Source organism: Motacilla alba, chromosome 15 (genome assembly GCF_015832195.1).
Source record: "Motacilla alba alba isolate MOTALB_02 chromosome 15, Motacilla_alba_V1.0_pri, whole genome shotgun sequence".
Classification (NCBI taxonomy): domain Eukaryota; kingdom Metazoa; phylum Chordata; class Aves; order Passeriformes; family Motacillidae; genus Motacilla; species Motacilla alba.
In genome coordinates this window covers 5,871,779-5,891,939 of record NC_052030.1, presented here as the reverse complement: position 1 = coordinate 5,891,939, position 20,161 = coordinate 5,871,779, and the positions used below count along the sequence as shown (strand labels likewise).

Genomic DNA, 20,161 nt, shown 5'->3' with positions numbered 1-20,161 from the left:
ACTGACAGATAATCAGAATAGTTTGTTTTGGGAGCAACCTAAGGTGTTTAACTGTCCTAAGAACAGGAAAGCAGTGAAACATCAAAGATCCTTAAAAATTAACTCAAAGAGAAACACATTTTTATAAGAAGTTTATTTCCCTGTTGTGCAGCCATTATACAAAGTAAGCAGCCAGAGCTGCCATTTTGTCCTTGGGTTTCTTTGGGTTGAGTCTTCCTCCAGGTCTCCGGCCTTTGCCCCTTCCCCGCCCTTGCCTCTTCCCTTGTCCCCCACGGTGCATGGGGTGCCTCATGGCCGCGTGTTTCAGCTCCACCAGATCCTGAAACACGGGGTCACAGAACACACAGCCTGAATGCTGAGTCTCATCGCCAGGTAAGGGAGATTTGGCTTTGTTAAAATCCACGTCCACAAGCGCCGCCTCGCACAAGTCGCACGTCTCGGGCGACACCCGCACCTTGTGGGCATTCTCGAAGAAGTGCACGACCACGTTGCATTTGTTGCAGGCCATCTTCCACTTGGGACCTGATGTAGAGTCCAGCACCAGAACCCCGTTCTCACACTCCACGCACTGCCCAATTCCAAGCATGCTAAGGGAATGCTGGCACGTGGGGTGGGTGCACTCATTACAGCCCATTCCTGGGGGAAGAGTGAAACCATACCACCCTTTATCTCACTACTCACACTACCCAGTTTGAAGGAAGTGAGACACAGAAGCCAGAGACACTTGAGTATACTGCAGATTTTCTAAATCACTGAGGAATGGAACTGCTCCCAAAATGGCAACTTGCCTCTTCGCAGTTTCAGAATAATCCCCTGCTGAAAATTTTTCCTGTAATAGTTTTCAGAATTGCCATATACTGCCACTGTACAGTACAGGCAGTTTAGACAGATTAGTGATGAAAACTCATTACATTTTCAATTAAATGTATGGCTCCTGCCTAACTGTTATTTTATACTTGAACTACTCACTGTTGGTCCAAGATATTTTTAATTAAAAGATGGTAATAAAAAGATGCTGAAAAGCTTCAGTGCACTACTTTAAGTCTCAGTCCCACAGTCACTAAACTAACTGCAACTTCTACCTCTTCTTATATCCTTCAACAGCTTTTAACACACCATTTATCTCTATCAGAACATTCCCAAGACCTGGTCTTTGTTTATACTCCTATCCAAGCCTACTCAAATTTGCAAGGCATCAGTATCTTGGTGTCTTTCACTGCATGCTGAGTGTTGTGAAGGTCACCTATAGTGCATGCAGGTAAATTATTTTCTTACTTCTTTTATGAAAAAAAACCCTTCAAAAATTTGTTAACTAATACATTTTGGTCAGTAAGTTTAATTTAATGTGAATTTTAGGTATCTAGAGCCTAATTTGAACAGCACTTTATACTAAGCAAAACTGATTTTAAAACTCCTAAAAAGCCCATTGTATAGACTGTTCCTAATTTATTCCAAGTGAGGATGATACCTGCATGTTTGCACAACTCCTACCTTTTTTCATGTCCCTGAAGGGAGGATGGTTGTAACAGTATGGACACAGTGGATAGCTCTTTCCTCTGGATCCAGATGACCACAGCACCAGCTCAAAGTCATCCAGGGGACAACGCAATTCCTTGTAGAGTTTAATGGTACCATTCTGGGGGAGACTGTAGGTGTCATCACAGTGAGAGCAGTGCAGGCGACTCGGCTTGGCCTGGAAACAGAACACAAATCTCCTGAGCAACTGCAGGGTCAACAGAGCTTAAAACCTGTGGCAAACCCAGCTCGAGCTGCTCTCTGGTTTGTTCCCCAAGGCAAAACCCTATCAGCCTTTTTGTTTTAGAAAGGAACTCGTGATGACCACATTTGAACCAAAGTTCAATAACAGAAAAGAAGCTTATACTCAATGCCCCCCAGCAAGTGAAATTCAAATTCCAAGTAAGGAATTTGTGAGGTAAACTGACCTGAATGTACTTCATGAAACGATGGCATTTACCACAGCGGGAAAGGGGTTTGCCTGTGGCAGCCAAGGGTGAAAAAGACACTTCCATCAGTTCATCCATACCTGCAAAAGGAATAATCACACTTATTTAGAATTCTAGTTCTTAAGAGGAAACTTTGCACAAAAACATCTCTAGACCTGTGAAGAAATGAGAATGAAAATATTTTACTCACAATGCTCTTCCTTGTCAACAAAGACAAATACAAAGCATTTTGCACAGAGAATGCACAAACATACACGTTCAGCTATCCTCAGGTTTTCAAAAACTCACTACTGCACAGGCATGAAATAAACTTAAAGCAGAGTTTTGGAGACATGATTCAGTCCATCTCCCTTTGGAGAGCAAATTAATTTGACTGGAAACTTCCAGTCCTGGCACAACTTTTCAGAAAGCCTAAACCTCTGAAAGGAGCCTAATATATAAGTATTTTCTATGCAACAACTAAGTAATTGTAGGGAACTTCACGTGTAGAAAGTTTTACCTGCAATAGAATCCACAAAATAGTGAAATTTCCTTTTGAAAATGTCAAGGGTGTGCTCCAAGACCTGATGATAATTTGCTTTACCCAGAGCTATTAAGTTGAGTTGCTTCTCTACAGCACTGCGGATTGTAGGAAGAACCAGTTCTGCATCTAACAGGAAACCAGAGACAGCAGCAATGAAAGGTCAAAAATGGAGGTAGGAAATCATTCATACATAAACTGACATCAAAATAAGCATTATTTGAGACAGAAATGTTACTTAGACATTGACATCAGCCTTTGATATAGTAGAGGGAAAGGAAGGAAGAGGATGGAAAGGGAAGAGCATTTAACTGACCTATTTTGTAATAACCATGAACCAGAACAATGCCAAGGTTTGTAGGCTTCAGTCTTCGACCACTCTCCACGGTGACATAGTTTCGCTGGCAAATGTTGTTAATGTGGACTGGAATACTGGCATCAGTTCCTGCCACAAAAAGGAAAACAATATATCCCCCCTGAACAAAAAAGAGTTTTCAACAAATGACTTAAGACTGCTTAAATTCAGATACCTTCCTACTGTTACCCAACTTCCAGTGCATAACTTCTCCCTCTCTAGTAACTCTGATGTTTCTTTGCAATTCTGGTAAGTCTGAAACATATGGTTTAACCTTAATCCTTTCATCTCTTCCAAGAAATTACTATCGGGAAGACACCTGTTCTCACAGTTATTTACTCTGGAAAAACACAGTAGAGTAAGAAATTGTGTTTGCTCTGACGGGGCAAATGAATGAAAATACATTAAAAGAAACAAGTCAGACTGATAAAGGAAAGTAGAACTGTGGTAAATTGTATTATAAGATACAGAAGGATTACTGAAGAGAGCAAAGCTAAAGCAAGCTGTGAAGACAAGAAATCATTCCTAAGAATGAGGAGGTGCTTCCTTCCACACATCAGCTCTTTCTGACAGAGAAGTGACAGGGATGTGTTATGAAAGGATACTGCTTTGGCCAGAAACGTTTGGCCAGAAACCAGAACCTACTCAAAATAAGGATAACTAAGGGAAAGGAACGTGGGGGAAGAAACAATCTACCATCTGCTGAGGGGAGCTATGGGCATGGTGGTTTAAAGGGAAAGAGATGATCACTGTACATATCCAAATGAATACTGAGAGCTCATCACTGACAGAGACAGCGCACAGGAGTGACTCAGACTCTTTGCACTCTCGGTGGATGTACTGCAGAACAATGTAAGTTATGCAAGTTCCTACCAATGCCATGCTTTTCCATCAGAGTGATCAGTTCTGCTTCTGTCAGGTAATCAGGTGGGCTGGTTTGCTTTTCCAGCAACTTTATTTCACCAACAGGAAAAAGATCTCCTTTCTCACAGTGGGGAAGGCTCTCTTCTAATGGGATGCTGTGCCATGGCATAATTTCTGTGAACCCTGTAGGTAAAAAAACAAACAACTTGCAAGTTTACCATAAAAGCCTCAGTAATGCTGCTACATTCTTTTTACAGAGGCATAAGAAAAAAATCCTGCCTTTGTGTAATTTATCCCCCAAAAGGCTTTTACTGTTTGTAAAAAGACTGGTCTTCATACTGGCAAATGTGGCATTAAATCTTTGAGACTACTACATGAAAAATAGCACTTTTTCTATCGTAACTGAAGTATGAAAATTAGGACAAGATTTGGTCTCTGGTTTTGAGGCTCAAAAAAGTCTTCACAATTGCACTTGTCCCCACAGCTTCACTATCATATCCATTCAGTGTATTAATGAGGAAAAAAATTAATCTGCAGCCAATACTTTCTTCTAATTTGTCTTACCTGGTGAAGTTACCACCTTTCCAACACAGGTAAATCTTTCAGGGCCAATACTGAAGGAAATGGTGGTTTGAAGGTACTTGCAGTCAGCACTGACAGTGGCAATGAAGTGCCGAGTTATGTACTCGTACAGTCGCCATCCATCTCCACCTGGGGAGAAACAACACCTCAGCCACCAAATAGAATCAAATTTCAGTACTTGGAAGCTACTATTCTGGGACAAATTTCTCCTAGAAACGCAGGCATTAAGTAGTTTTCTTTTTCTTGGCAGTACTATAGTCCCAAGGATTAATTGCTGAAGTAGCTCTGAACTTCATTGTCACCAGTTCAGGTCACTTCACCTTTAGTGAGGATCAAGTTTGCTCTCTCTTCACTTCTTGCCATTCAAATAATTTTATTTCCTGTTGAAACTCAGTGATTTTGAAACTGGCACCTTACACCTCAAGGGACTGTTTTCCTCACACAGTGTCCCAATACTGCTGAATTTGCCTGTACCTAATTCTGCTTCTGTGGCAGCTCTCATTGGGGTGATGGGAGGATGGTCTCCTGCATCATGGCCTTTCCTTGGACGATTGATGCCTTCTGACAGCAATACTTTTACCTGGGTGAAGAAAAAAATGGCTTACTCACATCAAATCCATAACAATACAACATAAATAAAAGAAACTAGAGATATTTAAAGTTTCTGAAGGCCTATAGGTCATAATACACCAAGCAAGATCTAGTCTGAAACAGACCAGAGAATGATAGTACAGCTTTTGCTTCATGTACTCACAGTTTCTGCCCAGTAAGGGTTATTGGCTTGTTGTCTCAAACATCCTTTCAGGTCAAAGTTTTCTGGATAATGGGTAGTTTCTGTTCGAGGGTAGCTGATATAGCCCTGAGTGTACAGACGTTCTGCTATTTGCATGGCATGTTGGGGACCCATTCCTGAGAGGGGCCAGGAGAAAACAGAAATCATATACACATCCCTGTGATTATGGTTTGCTGCATCTGGATGTACACCTTATCCAAATATTTAAATAAACTATGGTTTGTCCTTTTCACAAGACTTTTGTCACCTTGATCTTGCCAAACATTTCACTTTTGACAAGCAGCTTTCTAAACTTGATTCTTTGCCCAAAACTATGTATTATTTGTTTTGTTTAAGAGGCCAAAGTATTTTGCTTTAAAACAGTGCGAAAATCTGAACTTTTGTACCTACCTAAAGCAGCACTGGCCACTCGGAGCATTTCTACTGTATTGAGAGCCAGTGGTCTCTGCTTCACCTTCTCTTTTTTACTCACAGATTCTACCTAGAAAAGAGCATTTTCACAGTAAAACTTCTGACATTTGCTAAATGCATCATTTTAATCATGTCTATAAATATATATCATACCTACCATTGTCTATTCTTATAATATCTGCTTTGTTCTCTTAAAACAGTAACCACCAGTATATTTTCACTTCAGAAAATCTGTCTGGAGATAATTTTATCAAGTTCTAAAATTAAACTCTGAAAGTCCCTTTGTGCCAGGACTAGATCAGGTCTATAACTAACTGGAAACACAGCAAGGCAGCTTATTGCTGTCCTTACTTCCCACTTACCTCAGCAGCACTTACTTTCAGTGCCACAATGATTTAGTGCTCATTCCAAGCAACAGTCCTAACTATAAGAATGTAGATTTTTAAAAGCTTCTAGCAGTCTTTGAACCTTGATGTCTATAAGCACTTAAATCCAAACCCACTGTCAAACAAGTATTGAATAGAGCAGAGTAGAAGTTAATTGGCTGTAAAGACTGTACCACACACATGATTAAATATTTAACTGCAGGAATATTGCCCTACACATAATTAAATTCCGATTTATTCAATGTCTCATGGGAAATAAGAGGTCTGCTTGGAGACATCTGAACAGTATTTCCTAGCAGGTTTAGTAATGAAGAGTTCCTATCATGAGTGATGAGCATTTCCAAAGTCAATACTAAGAAGAGGCTTCTGCTGAGATGACCACACCAGCACAGTACAATCTACAATAAAAAAATCTCTTGCCTTTTACTCTCATTTACACAAAGTAAAAAAATAAAATAAAATAAATATAAAATAAAATAAAATGAAAACCAAAATACAGATATTCTACACTCTTTAACAAAAACAACCAAAAGCCTCAATATACAGCAAATGAAATATTAAATTGTATTTCCTTTATATGAAATATGGATCTACTGGCACTTGGTAAATATTCTTACCTTTGCTTCTTTTGTCATCTTTGTTATATTCAGGAACATTTGAGCAACCTCACGATCAAACACCCTCACTCTATCCCAATCCAAAAAGAGAGAACTTTCTTTTTCAGGGTTCACCTATTGGACAAAAAAAAAAAATAAATTCCCACCAACTCTACTCCTAGAAGTGTAAGAATGCATATTCCCAACAAGAGTCCAGCAAGCAAACCTAGGACATAGAGGATTTGTTAGGACAAACCCACCCCAGGACACCAGTGCTCAAACATGCAGTTGTGCTCTTTTTTGGGGGGGGCTTTTGTGAAGGACGGAGCACTTGGAGTTCTGGGGTCTGGGAAATGACCAGAACTACTCCTGACTGACCTGAAATACTATTCTTGTTTAGTACTGGGAACAATAAAGACTAAAACAGGCAGAAATTCAAAGTTTACCATTTTGATTTAGCAGAATCAGTGTTTTGTATTAAACTGTAACTAGGTCATGTTTTCAGCCCCATGTACAAAAATTAGTATGAAGTGACCAACACGAGAGAGCACAAACCCCTCTGTAAACAGCACCAAGTGTTTCCTAGCATGACACACAAGACACATCACAACAGATGACAACAGATGCTAGATTTCACCTTTTTTTTTATTTCTAAACTACAAAAATCGCAACTTTTTACCATGAATCCCTTATTTGCTTAAAAAAATCCTTGTGATTACAAACCATAAAACGCTGTTGGTTTGCTCTCAGAGCTTGGACAGCAGCGAGGCTGTAAAACCACTCTAAGCTGCCAAAGTACTCTGAGGACTCAATTGCCAATTAACACAATGAGCATTTTATTTGCTTTAAAATTCCGATACTCAGCAATGCCAATGTTTGTCGGCAGGCTAATTAATTCCTGGATTCAAATTAACAACAGTCAGTCCAAGGACCCCAGGGAACAAAAGAGCACCATTTTAAGTAGTTTTTTTGGCAGAATCTAAGCTTAGATGATTAGCACTGAAGAATTCTTATAAGCAGCAGACAATAAGCACTCTAATGCAAAACTGACATCCTGGAATCTGCTCTTGAGAGTGGTGACACACATGTGAACAGAATGAGAACACATGAGTAAACTACAGGCATTGTGAATTCCTGTCAGTAGCTACGAAATTATGAATGAACAAAACACAAATGCATTTCTTTTGTAAAATCAAATACTGTAAAACTTACTTTAGCTTGCAACACCCAGTAAGTCTCAGGCTTAAATGACTGGATTTTGTCATGCCTCTCAACACAGAATCCAAGTGTTGGGGTCTGACATGGCCCAAAGGAGATGAGGGAGCTGTCTAAATTCCCATATTTCCCCTGAAAATATTTAGTCTGGAACCTAAGACAAGGGCAAGGGGGAAAAAACAAATGAGAAATGTACACATTAATATCCTCATTCCCATGAAAAGCAGAAGTTTTTGTCATCATACATGCACAAAATATGAGTAATCTATAAAATCATTCAGGCATTAGGAAAGGAGCATTCTGAAAGACTACAGCTAATTCAGACATAATCATTCTGCCTCACAAGGAGCTGGGAGGGGACATAGCCAGGACTGCTGATCCCAGCTGAATAACGGAAGAGGTATTCCAGATCATGGGACATCGTGGTCAGCATATAAAGCCGGAGGAATAAGGAGGAAGGGGGGGAACACTGGAGGTGATGGTACTTGTTTTCCCAAGTAAACATAATGGGTGCTAGAGCCCCGCTTTCCTGGGGATGGTTGAACACCTGCCTGCCCCTGAGAAGTGGTGAATTCATTCCTCATTTTGCTTTGCTTGTGCATGCAGCTTTTGTTTACCTATTAAACTGTCTTTCTCTCAAGGCACGACTTTTCCCACTTCTACCCACCCAGTACTCTCCCCCACCCCAGGGGTGGGGAGGCAGTGAGCGGCTGTATGGAGCTTGGCTGGGGTTAAACCACAGGGGCACAGAGCCACTCCTGAACCTTTGAGAAAACCTGCAGGCTTTGTCTGTAGGCTGTGCTGTCACCTTGTGAAGGCACAGCCAATCCTCAGATCCAGCTCCTGGCGGGCATCCACAGACAGAGCTTCGTTGCGATTGGGCTCTCCCAAGTGATTCATGGCATTGCAGATGTCTGTGTCGGTGATGGAACTGAATTTAGCTCTGTAAATCGTCCTCTCCGTGCCACGAGGCTTGTTCATGACAGGAAGAACAGCATCAAGAACCTAAGGAAAATCAGAAGCATAGTTAAAGAGGATTTGAAAGATCCTAAAGATCTTAGTTTTCTCTCTAAAGATAAAAAAACCACTCTCCACAAAATATTTGTTTCTGTGTCACTGCTTTCTTAATACAGCAAGATGTCATGCCAATACATTAACTGGTAAGCCAGAGCAGTATTTGTCCATCCCCTCAAAAGCATACGAAGAATTAACAAAACTGAAGGGTTTATTTACTATACAGCAACTGCTGGGAGCACATCAGTATGTCTGGCTAAGGGCAAAGACATTCACCAGTGCAGCTGCAGCACCTTTTGGTGAACATGTATCAGTGTCTTAGCTGGATTTATTCCACTCATTGCTAAGGCAACAGTAACAATACAGGGGTATGTAAAGAACTTAAAACAATCACTTCATAAAATGTGTTTCTTTAATCTAAAGAAAAGCTCCAAACAAATACTCTTCATGTAGACTTCTGGGAGTAGGATGTTAAAAAAAAATCTTAGCAAAGTTTTTGTTCTATGCTTTTTATGTGCAGAGGCCAAATTTCTGCAGTATGCCTACACTTGCAAGCAGCTTCTGTGCTCTAAGGCATCTAATTGAAACAAAAGATAAGAGAGATGAAGGTTTATAAGGACATAAAAATAACTACTCCAGCTGTGGCATACAGATCAATTCTTGAAGCACTGGAATGTTCTAACATTTAAGAGGCCTGATTTTTCTTCTGAGATGATCGACACCTCTGAAATTCATTTATACTCTTTAACTGACATCTTACAGAGCTCAAAGCGTGTGAGTTTTTCCACCAAGGCCCTCTATGTCTTTCAAACTTTATTCAACTTTAGTTTGAATTTTACTGTATACTCATAAAACAATGCATTAGTAGTCTTGTCAGACATATATTATGGTATTGTGAGTCTTAAAAATGGAAACCTTACTTCAAAACAGATGTTTTCTCCTTCCTTATCACAATCCAACCACAAGACAATGCAATCACAGCCTCTTCCCTCCACCTGTGAGAAAAATTAGCACAGTTCTTCAGCAACTCAAGAAAACACCTCCCCCCTCCCTACCTATATATTTCTTTTTCTGGTTTCAGCAGGCGTGTGAAGGGTAAACAGCAACCAACACAGACTTATTTTAAAGAAGGCATTTATAAGCTGTGCCTTGCACTTGCTGTTAAAGCTAAGCTTGCTTCCAATGCTCCAATTCTGAGAAGCGGGATATCAACAGTCAAAAATTTCAGAAGGCAATGGGAAAAGTGAACTTAACAAAGACTTCAGACAGCGTATGAACAAGCAAAAAATAAATTATTTCTACTATGTTAATAAAATAGATCTAACTGTGACAAAGAGCTACTCCCTGGAGGAATTCTTATTTAGGAACATAGAAAATGATAACTCTAAATACTACTCATAAGAAAGAGTACCTGTAAAAACTTCACCATGTTCAGTTTGGGATTAGCTTCTTTCTTTTCTGTAGGAGCTTTACTAAATAGTTCTGCTGGATCCACTTTGTCCCAGCTATTATATTTTCCTGAAAAGCAAAGGTATATTAAGTGGAGCTCTGAAGAAATATTTATAAAACAAACAGCTTTATTTTGCAAAACACTTGGCTTCCAAAACTTGTATGGAAAATTTTCTACACTAACACATCTTGCTTTACTGTGTACCAAGGGACCTCTTAGCTTTTTCTGAAGCACCTGGCAGCTCTACAAGCCATATTAGTTAAAACATCGGATGAGCAGGCAAATACCTATGAAATCCAAAGTCATGACATGACCACACACCGATGTCATCTTGAAGTGGGCACTCTGTCCTATGAAGGACCCAGTGTACTCGTGCACAGAGCACGCGCCGTTGAGTCCCTTGCGAGAGGACATGTTCCCTGTGAAAACAGGATCACAAATATTAATGAGGTAAAAAAACCCAGCTAGTGAAACAAATTGTTTTGTGTGAAATTACATCCCCCTTCCCTTAGATCTTACAACTAGGGTCTTCCTGATCACAGAACTCTACTCATTGATCAAACTTTTATTTCATTAAATATCAATTCAGGGCTTTCCTAAAGTATATTTCATCTTCGAATTAAACTATCAGTTATCTCCACCAGCCTTTCCCTCCCACTATGATACCTTACAAAAATACAGCAAGTTTTCTAGATCACGCACTTATAATCAATTAATTTTATTTTCCAGATTTATGAAACTTTTACTTCAAAAATCTCAGAACAGCCACTTGCTACTTGATTGGCACTTTGCAGACACCATATGCTCTAAGGCGCTCTAGAGCTACACAAAATATTGAAACTAGATTCCTTTATTCTTGGATTAAACAGGGATCCATAATTATGAACCTGTCCGAAGACACCGCTCCTACGAGGCTCCGGCCTCAAGACAACCAAGCCATGCCCAGGGTGCTTCTCACCCTCACTGCCCTGGCAGCAGCCCCGGCAGCCGCCTCCCGGCAGCTCGCACCCATCCCCGCGCTGCGGCCGCGCCGGGACAGCGCTCCCAGCGCCGCCGGCCGGGCAGGGCCAGGGGCACGGCCACCCACGCCGCCTCCCCTACCTCTCGAGAGGATCTTGGCGATGGACTGCGCCAGGGAGGGCTTCTCCGCCACCATGAGCACGGTCCTCATCTTCGGCCGCTGCGGCGCGGAGCCGCGGGGACGGGCCGGCGGAGATGGGGCGCGGCGGCTCCCGCGCCTCAGGGGACGGAGCGCCGCTCAGCCCGCCCGCTCCCGGGGCACGGCGGCACCCGCAGCCCCGCGGCCGAGGGGCACGGCCCGCTTCCACCCGAGGGCCGAGCACACGGCGCCGCCGCTGAGGAGCCACCGCCCGCCCCGCTCCGCCGGCTCGGCCGCGCTCCGCGCCTCAGCGGGCGGCCATGGCCGCGTCACTGCCGGGTCACGGCGCCGGAAGGCGCGGGCGGCTCCGCAGGGCTGCGGCGGCGCGGGCGGGCGCGGGACACACAGACATACACACAGGCACACGTGCGGACACACGGACACACACAAAGACAGACACACAGGCACATGTGCGGACACACGGACACACACACACACACAGACATACAGGAACATGTGCGGACACACGGACACACACACACACACACAGACATACAGGCACACGTGCGGACACACGGACACACACACACAGACATACACACAGGCACATGTGCGGACACATGGGCACACACACACAGACAGACATATACGTACGCACACACGTGGGCACACACACATTTACACACATACACCCACGCACACATATACACACTCACACAGATACACGTATACATGGACATATACACACATACATGTAGCCCCACACACACAGTATATATATATATATACACTATATATATATATATATATATATATATATATATATACACACACACACACACTATATATATACACACACACACACACACACACACAGAGGCACTCGCGCCTCACGCTTTCTCACACTCAGACCCTTCCCGGGGCTGGCGCCGCCCTCCAGCGCCCCCTGGCGGCGCAGGGCGCAGCGCCCCCGCGCTGTCGGTGGCGGGGCGGGCAGGGCCGCAGCTCGGGTCGCTCGCTGTGCCCCGCACAAGGACAAGGACACCGGCACAAGGACACCGGCGCAAGGACATCGGCACACCGCCCCGCCACCCCTTCCTGCCGAAGCCCGTGGGCAGAGCTGTGCCGCGAGAAGCGCCGGCACTGTGCGGTGCGGTGCACAGATGCCCCCCTCCTTCATCCACACAGGTGCACAGAACGTGTATCACCAAACTCCTCTAAGAGAACACGCGCACAAATTCTATCTGCTCTGGTCCAGCGACACGGACCGCTGTGCCTGCATCCAGTCTGTCACTCAGGTTCCAGTTTCCGTAGACCCAAAACACTACAAAGAGTGTCGGACGCTGACAGCATCTCCTTCAATGCAAATAAATTTTCCTTAGGAGTCTTAAGAGCACCTGGTTCTTGTGCACCCCGATGAAATAATGGAAACAATATTGAATGGTTCTTGAAAAAGTGCATTTTTTACACATTAAATTTTAGTTGAATGTTGATCTTGCTTAGGCAGAAATACAAAGAAGAGAAAAGACAGCGGGAAGAGAAGGCTCAGGCCAGGCAGAAACACATTCTTCCCTCATCCAACCTTTCCCCAAGGAGAAGGCAAGGGCTGCCCCAGGGGATTTTGCCCCTGGGAGCTGCAGCTCCTTTCCCCAAGTCGTGGAGGTGCTCTTTGCCCTGTCTCTTGCTTTCCAGGGATGCTGGGCCCTGTTAAGGAGATTTGGTCAGTGGGCTGAAGGGGTTTCCAGCCTTTCCTGCAGCTTTCAGTTCTTCCACACATCCTGAAATCTGTCGAGGGAAGAGCTAAAGAGGGAAGCCCCAAGTCGATGGATTTTATAAGCACCTCGTGGAAGAGCTCAGCTCTCTATTTTTACCCCCGTGGCTGTGCATCGATCGTTGCCAATGTTTACAGCACTTTTCCCAGAGCTGCTCAGTACCATACAAACCCAGAGAGAAGAGATTGGGAAGCAGCCAGGATCAGGATGTATATCAACCTCATGCTGTCTAAAATAAAAAGGAACTAATTCACCTTCCACTTGATTAGTAGACAATTAATAGACATTGAAGTTGTTAGTGAAAGGAAAAATCAAAACAAACTCAGGCCTTTTAATTCTTTGGCAATACTAAAGCTAGAGCATATTAAAACAAATGTGTTCTGCTGTTTCAATGCCTGATTCCCTTTGACATCTGGGGAACATCTGGAACAATCAGGATGCAAGTTAAAACCGAGTCTTCAGATATGTCAGATACATATTTTTTAATTTCCTCCGGTAAAAGCCCTCTACAAAATCCAACCTTCCTTTTCTCTTTGAATGCTCAACGAAACATGAAATCTCAACTTGCGTTCACCCGGGAAAGCACAGTCGGGACTCTCCCCCACGTGGCCGAGGGACTCCGGGCGCTCTCAGTCCTCGTGTGCTCCCGGGCTGGGACAGACGCGTGTGGCCGCTCCCCGCGGCCGCGCAGAGGCTCCCCCGGCCTGAAGGGATCCCGCGGCCGGACACCCACGAGCCCCGCGGGGGGCTCACACAGTCGCTTGAAGCGTTTTGACAATTGTCGGGGAAGCCTCGCTCCGTTCCGAGCCCCGCGGCGCGGAGCCGCGCCGGTCCCGGCAGCGCGGAGGGGACGGCACCGGCCCCGGGAGCGGGCCGGCCGCTGGGGGGCGCTGCCGCCGCGGGAGCCGCCCGCGGGCCCGGGGCGCGGCCGCGCTCGGCGGGGCCGGGCGGGGACCCGCGCTGCCACCGCCGCCACCCCTCGCACCGCCGCCACCCCTCCCACCGCCGCCACCCCTCGCACCGCCGCCACCCCTCCCACCGCCGCCACCCCTCGCACCGCCGCCACCCCTCGCACCGCCGCCACCCCTCGCACCGCCGCCACCCCTCGCACCGCTGCCATCCCTCGCACGGCTCCCCCGGCCCAGCCCCCGGTGCTCTCGCTTCGCTCCGAGCTGCAGTGTTTCCCCGGGAATGGGATCCCGCCCGCCGCGCCAGCCCGGGCAGCGCCGCGGAGCCTCGCTCGCTCCGCCGCCTCCTCGCAGCGGCTCTGCGCTACTGCCAGCTCAGGCTTGGCCGCCCTGTCCTCAGAGGTGCTTCTCGCCACACTGGAAAAGGCTCCAAAAAGACCCCACCAGCCCCATGGCAAGCACCCTCATTTGCACAGGAGAAACTCCAGGGCGAAGAGCCCGTGTTAGCCAACACTGGAGCTGTTCACAGAGCTGGGGCAGGCTTCGTCCAGGACCACTGACACCCCATCCTTTACTTCATCCAGTTCTGGCTGCTGTTCCTCCACTTTTCCTTTAAAGATCTGAAGTCTCTCCAGCTGTACCAACAGGGCAGAATAATGAAACCCCCAAATAAGCAGACTCTCCTGCGGTTTTCTCAAAGAAAATGAAGACAGTTTCTAGGCTTAAATAATTAGAATTTTGGTTTACATTAACTTAGGAAGTGTGTCAAATCAAGAAACTACCATTCTGGTTAAGCACTTTACACACTGTGGACATTTCAGCCTCACCAGTCCTGCTGCCTTTTTGACTCCCAAGTTTTTCAACACCAATTTTCCCCCAGGTTATTCCAGTGCATTGTTAGTTAAGTAGTCAAAGCCCTCACCCTGACTGAGACATTCACATTTCACTTGTCCATCAGAAGACCTTCTGAAGTATTAAAGCTCTGGTCCTCCTTGTTCTGCCACTGACTCACTGATTTGCTTCGGTGACATGCCTTGATTCCTCCTCTTACCTCCAGGACTCAGGTAGCAACTTCCCTCTTCAGGGATGTCTTACTGACCTGTGCATAGAGCTCACTTCAAGAGCAAGATAGAAAAAGCTGCAGAAATACCATGCTCTCTTTTGTAGTGAGTATGATCATTCCTGTTTCGCCTCCCTGGGCTCATTCTTGACCTTAGGGTAACTTTTCCCTGTTTGTTTCCAAACACACTTGAAAAGATTGTAATGAAATTAATAAGTATTGACAGGAGGGTCAGACAGGCAAAACCACATCTGGATGGATACCACAGACATTAGAAATTATTAAAATGCAGGTCAGATTATTAAAATAGCTTTTTTCTTTTTCTTTTAAAAAAACTAAATAAGAGCTATGAGACCACAAAAATGTGCCTGAAATCTTGACTACAAATCTGGGCTCCAGATACTTCAGTGCTGGGAAGAAGGAGACAAAGTCTACTACGTACAGAGCAACACCAGCATGTGAAGTGTTTCATGCTGGAGCGAAAGTTATGCTTGTGCCCTTATAAGAACATTCTTCTTTAAAACACCTTTGAATAATAGGAGGGGCAGAAAAGGGTGAATGCTGATGAAACAGGATATTGCTGGGACAGGCATACACATGACACGCAACACTTCATTGGATCTTGACTGTTGACAGTTGTCCTGTCAGAACCCCAGAGCTGCTCTGGCAGAACAGACTTTCATGTGCTCTGGCCATGCTGCTCCTGCACTAGATATTGACCATATTTGCAGTTTCAAAGTTCTTGTTCAAGTGATAGAAAAATCTAGATAACAAAATAGCGTGCCATGAACACCCCCACTGCCAAAAAATAATACCTAGATATGAGCAAATACATAATTTGTAATTCATAGCCATACAGGGAGGTTTAGACATCACAATGTTTACTGTCTATCTCACTATTCATGTCTCTGCTTTCTAAACATCCAAGTTGTGTAAATTAGAGTTGAGGTAAATTCTTGACTGTCACTTTGCAGAAATAACTTCATTTTGAGCAACAGTTTTTATTGTGTTTGGAATTTGGAACTTCTTCTTTGATTTGCATTGAATCCTCAGTGTTAAAGGCCAGCTGAACCCAGCTGGAGCTAGCCAAAATCTCATCTTTGCCTGAGTTTCACATCTCACTCATCACATATTTTCATATGTTCTCTTCTTGTTGCAACCACATTTTCTTACGGTCTTTCTCTACCCCACATCTTTGAAGTTAAAATGATCAAAACAAGTGCACTGCTCTTTCTTTGGAAGGACCACCCATCTCCCCTCAGGTCTAGGAGCTTGCTGAGATTGAAATAGCTGTGAAAAAAATTAAGGACCAGCTTTAAAAAAAAAAAACCCAACCCAACAAACTCTAAGACCCCTCATTACAGGAAACCTCTCAGAATGCAGTTCACAATTACAATGCATTTTAAATTATACCTACACGAGAGGTTCCTATGGCCTCTTCCTTCTGCTGGCTGACTTTGCCATCCAGCCTAATCCCAAGATTTTGAGTTGTGGGGTTGCTACTTCCCTGCTTGTGACCCTGACCTTTGAGCTGTGAGTTGATTTTGCATTATACATTTTGAGCTGACACCCACGCTTGTGCTGAAGTCCAAATTTGCCTTGCATCTGTACTGTTTGGAGGTTGCTTTGGATCTGGATCCATGCCATAGCTCCCTCACCACCAGCTCCAAGCACACACAGTCCAGGGAAAAGAGACCCTCTTGTCAAGCGACCCAGTTGCTTGTGACAAACCTTTTACTTCACTCCTACAGGAAACAGCTCTGCCCTTGCTCTTTACAATTTGAAGTAAAACCAAAAAGCACCTGGATAGAACTGGTAGAGAAGAAGGGATTTGACATTACGTGTTAGAAACAAGATTGTCCTACTTTGCAGCTCTAGCCAGCATGTTGGGGTGTATGTTGCTACAAAATGGCTTCAAAATCCTCCCAGATACAGCCTGCAGAGCTCAGCATCCTCTTCCTGAGGTGTTACCTGCAATCTACTCTGAGCAACACACACTGAGAAAGAGCCCCAAATATTGGTTCCCTCTGTAAGGAAGGCATGGCACTCATGCCAGTGCCTGCCCAGCCCTGACCTCTCTGCACACTTCTGCCCAGTCCCAAGGCACCTCCATCCTTCCTGGATATTTTCTCCCCACTTTACAACAATTCTGAACTACAGCACAGTGAAGCAGCTAAATGGGGAGATCTCTCAAGCCTAAACTGTTGAGAGCTTGATTAACAGAACTGCTGCATTGTGTCTCTGGCTTGCAGCAGTGTTGGCACTTTTTGAAACACATCCTATCCATGTGTTTTACTGCAACAATGAAAACCTCTTTACCTGTTTTTTTTTCCTACAGCTGAGGGTACCTAACTCCACCTGGATAGTAAAGGCTGTACAACCACCATTCAGACTGCCTTCAATGAGTTTGTTAGCCCATAAATAACATCAATCAGCAGTTGTTTTTGAGGTAGGGAAGTAACTTGACAGATTCTTTCAAAGGAAAATTAGATTCCTGATTATCTGTGACCTTGCGTGCTTCAGAATCATTACAGCCATTACAGGACATCACTTGTCTTTACTTTGACTGTTCCTGCTTCCTTTGCATTCTCCAACATTTTTCCTATTGATTTTCAAAGAAACTGATGGGGTCACGCTGTGGCCCTCAGCAGACACGAATGCTTAGTGCCTCCAGCAGCTCATAATCAGCGCGTGGAATGAAAAGCCATATATCGCAGGACCAGTTAAACTCTGCCTCTCTGCCTGGGAGACTGAGGCACAAACAACCTCCATGGAGGGGCCGTGCCAGTTAGGGCAATTGCCTGGAAAATGGGCTAACACCCAGGGGAACTACTGGGATAATTCAGCCTTCCCGGGACTCTCCTGATTGTGCTGCAGTTAAACCAATGCCCTGTAAAAGCAACGCTCAGGCACACAGCCCATATTTTCACAGATTTCCCAATTGCCTGCCACAGGCACTTGGCAGGAGTAAGAGCTGTAGGTCTTGCAACAAGATCTGAGCAGAGTGGAGAGCTCAGTGCAGTGACAGGGTGCTGTGACTGCTTCTGAGCATTTTGAAACCACTGTCGTGTTTGCAGTGTGATAGCTCTGGAGGGATTTCAGTGCACAGCCTGCTGCCATCCTGGCATCGCCCAGAGTCCAGGGCAGGGAGCCGGAGGAGCCAGTGCAACGCAGGTTTTACACATTTACTGACTCTGAGTTCGAGCTGAAATCACAGAGCAGCCAGCTGTTATGAACACTTCCATGGGAGTTGCCTCAGGTAATTTTTCCATAGTTTTCAGAGTAACTCAACATCTCTGCAGAATTGTCTGGAAAATGCCATGGGTGCCGTGATGGAAGGGGTTAACTGGGTGAAAGGCACAGGAATTCTGGCGACTTTTTCAGATACCTGGGGTACCTTGGGCTCCAAAATGTTGACCTCTGACTCTCTAAGTTTATCAGCACATTCACTAATCAGGGGTGTTTAATGGAACAGCCACATGGATTCCTGACATTCTTGAAACGTTATGACCCTGTCAGTTGTATGAAGACTGAAAGTCTCTTGCTTTTGAACTCACTAGAGTTTGCACTGCCTTAGAAGCCTTTGATAAATACTTGCTGGATTTCTTACCTAGCTGCTCTAATCTGCCCAAGGTCATAATTCCAGAAAAAAAAAAGGTTTCACTTTGTGGGCATTCATCACTTAAATTGATTGAATTAATGCTTTCTCTAATTCCGGAATGATAAAGAGTGTTGTGTGTCATGTTTTAAAAAACCCCAGCAGATAAAAGGTTTATTTTCCTGTTATATGTGAGGGGGTTTGTGTTCACTGTCAGTCTCTAAAGACCAGTGAAAAACAAATGTAAAATGTTTTTCCATGAAAAAACACTAACATTACTGAAACAGATCTCCCTCAAGTACCCAAAGGTTTTATCAACAGCGTCCATGTGCATGTTTTTCCTTCACAGTTCACACCAGAGAGTTTAAGCACAAAGGCCTGGATTCAGTTACAATCAGAGACCCAGGCCTGAAGGTATATGTGATTCAAGCCTTGTCCGGAACTTAAATGGACCCAAATTCAAATGGGTTGAATTCACCATGAATGAAGTATCCAAGTCACTTTCAAAAAATTAAGCTGGAATTAAGCTGTCACTTTGAGCACATTTAAAATTTTCCCTCAAGTCCAGGATACAAACATAATAGCAAAGGCCAAGTAAAATGGTTTGAATTTTGAACAATAATTTTTTAAAAATTTCTTGTGAATAAGCTCCATACAGGGCAGATAAGACTAGATAACTCATCAGTGTAAGAAAGCCTTGTAATCAGGGTGCTGGCAACAGGCAAAGAAAAGAGGCTGGAAATATCAAGAGTTAACAGGTGACTTGATATGGATGGCAGTCTCTGCTATGAGGCTTTTAAAAGCAAACAGTTCACATAATTTATAAATGGTTTCATAGGAAAGCTCACATTTATCCAAGAGGCCATGCCTCAGCATAGCAAACCTCCCAGGAGACTTTTCAGGTGACTCTTCCTTTATCAACCTCATTTTATTACTCCTAGGTCTATTCTTCTGCTGTTTTTCATCATATCTCTTGATATTTTTAAACTCGTCACCTCCTGGCAGTTTGTCATTAGGGTACATTGCTCAGCTAAGCTGCACACCCTTATTTTGAAGTGAGCAACAGCAAGAGCCTGACCCCTTCCCAGGGCAGGGGGAAAGCACATGAAAAGAGCTGAGGAGGTCAGATCCTGAGCACGGTGGGAGCTGAGATACTGCTGTTAAGGCAGCATTGAGTAAGAGCCTCTCACTTGCAGGCTGACAGAACAGTCACTTGTGGTTCCACACACACCATCCTGTGCCTGTTGGCCTTTGCCTGATGTTGTGAGGAGCTGAGGAATGGGGACACACAGTGAACAGGTTTAGATCCCCTGAACCTGACCCAGTACCCAGGCAGACTCCAGCTCACAGGTGGTGCAGCACAGCTACCTTGTGTTTCCTGGTGAGCCTCCTTACGTAGGCTCAAAACCTTAGAAGAATTTTGTAGCAGTCCTAGGGATGTCTTGTTCTCATTACCTCCCCTGACCTAGCAAATGGGGGGCAGGATGGGAATGATCTTTGTATCTAGGTCAGATCTTAATCTTTTTTTCCTTTACTGAAGAATCACTCCCTCCTATTTCCTCTAGTTCAGATTT

General features: G+C 44.5%; 1 protein-coding gene and 1 long non-coding RNA gene across 2 annotated transcripts in view; one reads left to right on the top strand and one right to left on the bottom strand.

Annotated features, from left to right (window-relative positions):
• Positions 1-116: 116 nt before the first annotated feature.
• On the bottom strand, positions 117-11,609 carry TOP3B (DNA topoisomerase III beta). Its single transcript, XM_038152832.1, has 17 exons — positions 11,252-11,609; positions 10,438-10,569; positions 10,112-10,218; positions 9,621-9,695; positions 8,495-8,691; positions 7,684-7,840; positions 6,493-6,606; positions 5,469-5,559; positions 5,040-5,194; positions 4,760-4,865; positions 4,268-4,414; positions 3,713-3,886; positions 2,801-2,929; positions 2,464-2,613; positions 1,944-2,044; positions 1,492-1,693; positions 117-636 (listed from the first exon to the last, which is right to left on the bottom strand). The coding sequence occupies exons 1-17, from the start codon at positions 11,319-11,321 to the stop codon at positions 155-157; spliced, it is 2,589 nt and encodes an 862-aa protein (XP_038008760.1). The 5' UTR covers positions 11,322-11,609; the 3' UTR covers positions 117-154.
• A 6,375-nt stretch (positions 11,610-17,984) lies between these two features.
• Positions 17,985-20,161, top strand: part of LOC119707656 — a 29,601-nt gene continuing 27,424 nt past the window's right edge. Inside the window, exon 1 of the long non-coding RNA XR_005258802.1 lies at positions 17,985-18,248. This is a non-coding gene — a long non-coding RNA (uncharacterized LOC119707656). The remainder of the gene's footprint in view (positions 18,249-20,161) is intronic.

What these genes read in the sequence shown, in the direction of transcription:
- TOP3B (XM_038152832.1), bottom strand. Translation starts at nt 11,321, where the DNA reads ATGAGGACCGTGCTCATGGTGGCGGAGAAGCCCTCCCTGGCGCAGTCC. An exon ending in ACCCTTACTGGGCAGAAACT is followed by an intron (nt 4,866 to 5,039) that starts GTGAGTACATGA and finishes TTCTTCACCCAG; the next exon opens with GTAAAAGTATTGCTGTCAGA. An exon ending in GATGGAAAAGCATGGCATTG is followed by an intron (nt 2,930 to 3,712) that starts GTAGGAACTTGC and finishes TTTTTGTGGCAG; the next exon opens with GAACTGATGCCAGTATTCCA.